Here is a 5,447-nt window from a genome sequence, read left to right on the forward strand (position 1 = left end):
GGCATCTGGTAACCATCATACCCGAAGAATAGGATCTGCGTGTGGCGAGCCATGGGACAGAAACCGTTGGAATGTTTACTGTCGCGTGCCGCTACAAATATTTCTTTTAAGGAGAGCTAGAGAATTACTCCGTACCTTTGTTAGACAAAGCGTTCATCCCGTGACCGTGGTTACGTTCGGCGACTGGCTGTCGCCTCGAGCCCAAGCTCACTATCACAAATCTCGAACAAATACAATCGGATCGAAGGACGACAATTGTTTAATTACGCCTAAGATAGAATCTAGATTCCAGTGTTAAGGGATTTTCCCGAAGTTCCAAAGGGACGGCTCCGCGGCTTCGATGTCCTTTCATCTCCGACATATACATATTTACGAAATAGTAAAAAATTTATAGATAGACGTATGAAATGTCAGTAACTATTTGAGCAAGGGCATTCAAAAAAAAAAAAAAAAAAAGAGAAAAGAAAAAAAGAAAAAACAAACATATTTGATTAAAAGGGATTTCATGAAAAATAAAGAGAATGTTTCCGCAAATATGCGCCAACCTTGTAAGAGATCGCTAGGCGGACGGGACGCATCCATAAGACCAGGAATCAGCGGAGACTCAGAATTCCTAGATGGAGGGCCTGTCTCAACAGGCACACACCATAGTTAGTCTGTTATTTATAGTGTTACCACTAACCAGAAATACTTCACACATACATATATGTCATCTCATTTAAAAAACAAAAACATGTAACTCTTTTTATATCTTTTAAATTACGAAAACACACTACTAGTATTATGAATACTAATAACAAACATCGCATATAATTATTAATCTGGTGGTGTTAAAGTTAACGTTCGGATTAGGTTCCCATAATTTTCAACATAAAACTTATAAAGTTCATATATATTTTCTAAAAACATTGACAACTACTTCATATATCTAAACACTAATAAATAATATAAAACAAAACATAAACTTACCTGAAGAATAAGAACTGGAGGGAAGGTCAGTAGCTGGCGTTTGTGTGTTCACACTACGAGTAGCCCTTAATAGGTCTGCTAATGGCGCACGATGACCTTCCGGTGTAATTTGTTCACGATACCGTGCATACTACAAGAATAATTAAATTATTGCAAATAAATTATATATTGTCATAAGGAATTATGTTTATACATCATCATAAATATAAATAAACACGTACTTTATCTTCCACTGGATGATCAGGGTCACTAGGGTTAGCTGCAGATTTGAGAACCAATCCTTCAATTTCTTGATTTAATCCTTCAATAGAAGAACGCATTGGAGGCCTCATTGGTTTCACAGGGATATTCATAGGACTTGCCTTTGTACTCAAACCAAATTGATTGTCTAGATATAATAATAAAATGTCAATCAATTCTAGAAACAAAGAGATTTGTTATGTAGAAATTTATTCTTAAATGAACTTACGTATAGACGTTTGTGAAGCAATACTGGGTAAAACTGTGTGATCTGCAGGAAAAGCTGGTGGTGGTCCACCTGGCATTATAAGTCCAAATGCTGCTGTTCGTTCTCTACTGCTGGTACCTTCTTTACCTGAACGTTGCAACCTATGTTATACATCTTTTGTTAGAACACATAGGTAAATGTCGTAGTAGTATGTTGTATGCAAATTACAATATGACATTTAAAACTCATCATTATTGTAAAATTTGTCATTATTATTTAGAAGATAAAAGTAGAATAATTTCAATGATCTATACATACCGATGCCTAAAATACTTTTCTAGTTTTTCATCTGTAGTAGTTTGTTCTGTAGGATGACGGGTGTGTAATTTTCTTGGTTCATTGGACCATTCTTCTGTCTATAAAAACATAATTTTAATAGTTTGTAAATTATGCTGGCATGAAACACACAGAATGTTATTACATTGTACAATAGAGTAAAATATTTATAAAACTAGAACAATCAAACATACAAATACACATATTTAAAATACAATAAGATTTACCTGTGTAGATTTATCAACCAATAGAAGACTAGAATGAATGTAATACGAATCACGAGGCCATTGTCCTTTCAAATAGATTGTATCTAGTGATGCTGTCCTTCGAATATTTTGGTTTCCACTTAAACTTTCGCTGCATCTTCCACTTAATGTTTTTGATTTTGCTGTTTATAGAAAAGATGTTAGATAAATATAACTTTTACAGTTAGAAGAAATCAAAGGTATATCACTGTTGTGTAAACATAAACCAGAACCGGACTATCAACAGTGTATTCGGTTACTGGATAAAATAAACAAAAATAAAAGCAAAATTTAAATAATGCAATAATAGGGTAAAGGAGGAATGAGTTTTTTAACTGTTTATTGTGGAACCGATCTAAAGCTATGTATTCGGTTACCGAATCGATCAATTTGAAGAATTATAAATTTATGATAAAAAGAAAAAAAGGAGATTAATTTGCTTTTTAATCGTTATCACATGTTAATGACTGTATTGTACATATAACTTAATATACCATATTTGTATATATATAACAAAACATTCATTATTGCTCAGTTCATCAATACATATCATTACTCATTAGACACAATTAAAATCATAATGCACAATTTACATTTACAAATATATTACATTGTTTTATAACTGTAAATCAATATAAAATTCAACGTGCTAATTTATAATTAACGAATGTGTAATTTAGAAAACGTTTAAAAATCATTGGATATTCTAGGATTATCATAAAAAATGATTACAGATTTAAGAAACATATATCAGAATCAAGATAATATAAATTTCTTCGTCACAATTACAATATTTACAACCGATTGTACGTATGACACGTACCTGACACGAACAAATTGTACCGAATCTCGTAAAAATAACATTAAAAATTGTTGCAATTAAGAAAAACAGAACAATACACTTGCAAATAGACGATCGATGAAAAATTGATGCATGGTACAATGACACAATAAACATTTATGTGTTGTAACATTGAAATAAAAGGAAACAAGAAATAAAAAGTATTGGTTTAATTGAGGGGGAATATATAGTTGGGAGGATATGAAAAACATAAAATGACAGACACAACAAAGTGTAGCGAGAGATAACAGTGTATAGTAAGTACGTGAGGATGTGGAGCAGTGAACGTAAATACCTTTGTAAGAGAGGGAACCGGGGCTTCGTTGTCCCGAGGAAGAAGTCTCCGGCGAGATGCGGGCCCGCCACGCACTCGCGTTTGTTGGCGATACAGTGGGACTGTTGCTGTTGCTCTTCCTGAGACTGCTGCCTTGCCGGCCTTGTCGTAGCAGCGAGCTTACGGGTAGAGTCGCGCGCATTGGGCCTTGCTTCGATGTCGAGCATGGCGAGGACTTTCGCATTCGCTGTGATCCCGACATTTTGTCATATAGGCAGCTGGCACTCAGGCCGTCGATGCTGGTGTATCTGATGGTACACTGTATTTCGAATATGTTCTGCTAAGGACGGGGCGCCGCGGGCACCGTTCAGGGCACGAGGCCTCCGAGCACCCGCGACTTTGTCGCGCACACGCGGCGACAGCAGCGGTAGTGCCGACAGTACCGAAGACAGATTTTCAGAATCGTTTTACAATCTTCGGCTAATCGGTGGCGGGCGAGATCTCATCAACGATAGTAGCAGTAACGACGACAATGGCGCGACGAATTCACTAGCAACTACGACAGGAGCGATGGTAGCGGCGGCGCGACGACAATGCCCTACGCGTCTTGTCATTTGCAATGTTCTGCTGCTGCCTCGGCACGCACGTCACGTGATCGCCCGTCCCGGCTGGTCATTGGTGCAACGCTAGCCCGTGGAGCGTCGTACTACGCTCACCCGTGGGGGCCGCGTTCCATTCACTACCACCGTAGCACCGTACCTAGCGTCCTATCGTTATCTCACTCTAACCTTCTTTGAGTCTCTCTGTCTTATTCGCGCTTGTGCAGTGGCACTCAAATTCGCCCTTTCCTCGATTGCTTTGATCTCTCGTCCAAAATCTTATTTACCGGTTGTTCTTGATATCCACGAATCACTTGTCTTTTAACTAACGTCGATTACCCTACCAATCCACCAAGAAATAGACACTAATCGTTTTATATTCGTCTATTTTACCAAGAAATCACCTCTGAATCAAAATGATGTTTTGGTGTTCATGTACGACGTGCGCAACTCTGCTTATATACACCTGCACGACACACGTACAGACTAGTATGTAGCGTTTTACGTTTCACGTTATGTACGTAATGGAGGAGCACAAGCCGATGAATAGCGTGTGTGAATAACTTTCGTGTACGGAGCACGTACTAGCACAGGCGTAGTATCCAAGCTTACGTTTTTCAGCTACGGCGCGTGCACGCTACATTCATTCGATACTCTCGCTAGGAGAAATCTCGAGATATAATCGTTTCAATTCGTTACTATCGAACCGATATTTACGCGCGAGCTTGATTTCAATGTTATTGATAATACCAAATTTTTATGATCTCTCTGGCTATAGAAATCTTATTTAAGTTACTTTTATAATGTCTTTTGTACAAAATTTTCGAGGGAAAACGAGATACTTCTCCTGTTGAATGATTCCGTATCTTCTATACAATTTTTTACAAAAATTAATGAGATAGAGAATATTGGTGCGTTAAAATTATTCTTCATTTTTAACAGTTGAATTTAAAAAATTATATTTCTTATGAATTAAGTTCGTATATTTATTTACAATATATTATACATTATACTATGCAGTTTCATTACATTGTTTTTTTAAGTGTTACTATTGATAACATATGACTAGATTAAATAATATCCAAGATTCCAAAACTATTAAACATCAGTCAAAACTTTTAGTATATTATTAAATGCGAAAATAAAAAGTAAATATTTTAAACATATTTTGACCTGGCATAAGGCTTCTTTCATGTGTTGCATCTGTAAATGTGAAAATAAAGGTAAAGCAAATGTGTATATGTATGTGCAGGCATTAACTTGTATATATTATTTATGTCTTGCACTTAAAACACAATAAGAACTATAAAATTATTATTTTGATATTTAACTTAGAAAGACGATAAAATTATGATTTAAATATATGTATAAGCATATGAATCTATGATCCAACTTAAACTATTAAGCTTTAAGTCACTTGTCATATGTTGTCAGCATAAAAGTATTAAAATTAAAATTTTATGTTGTAACATGTATTTGCATGGAAATTTGTTTAATAAAGGCACTGCCATGCTTTTCGCTAAAGGCTAATGACATAATGTACTTATAATTAATTAGACCCTTCTATATGTATAAATATTCATACATATAAAATATGTATGCATATATATACAATTTTTGTAAATAATGCTGAATCACTCTGCAAAATAGTTTTAGGAATGCTGTACATCAATTCCAAAAATAATTATGTCAAATTATAATATCTTATAATTCACAAAGAAATCTTGTATTATGA

At 35.2% G+C, this 5,447-nt stretch overlaps 1 protein-coding gene across 2 annotated transcripts in view; it reads right to left on the minus strand.

Annotated features, from left to right (window-relative positions):
* LOC100740160 (protein FAM117B-like) overlaps positions 1–4,358 on the minus strand; it is an 11,774-nt gene extending 7,416 nt beyond the window's left edge. The window contains exons 1-7 of one of the 2 annotated variants that reach the window (XM_003485842.4): positions 3,135–4,358; positions 1,981–2,141; positions 1,736–1,833; positions 1,439–1,578; positions 1,191–1,357; positions 970–1,099; positions 546–626 (exon numbers count right to left, since the gene is read on the minus strand). In XM_003485842.4, the coding sequence (XP_003485890.1) occupies positions 546–626; positions 970–1,099; positions 1,191–1,357; positions 1,439–1,578; positions 1,736–1,833; positions 1,981–2,141; positions 3,135–3,375 (1,018 nt within the window). In that variant the 5' untranslated portion in view covers positions 3,376–4,358. The remainder of the gene's footprint in view (positions 1–545; positions 627–969; positions 1,100–1,190; positions 1,358–1,438; positions 1,579–1,735; positions 1,834–1,980; positions 2,142–3,134) is intronic. The other variant, XM_003485841.4, reaches the window with a different exon arrangement.
* Positions 4,359–5,447: the final 1,089 nt, after the last annotated feature.

This window comes from Bombus impatiens, unplaced genomic scaffold (assembly GCF_000188095.3).
Source record: "Bombus impatiens unplaced genomic scaffold, BIMP_2.2 scf_0083, whole genome shotgun sequence".
Classification (NCBI taxonomy): domain Eukaryota; kingdom Metazoa; phylum Arthropoda; class Insecta; order Hymenoptera; family Apidae; genus Bombus; species Bombus impatiens.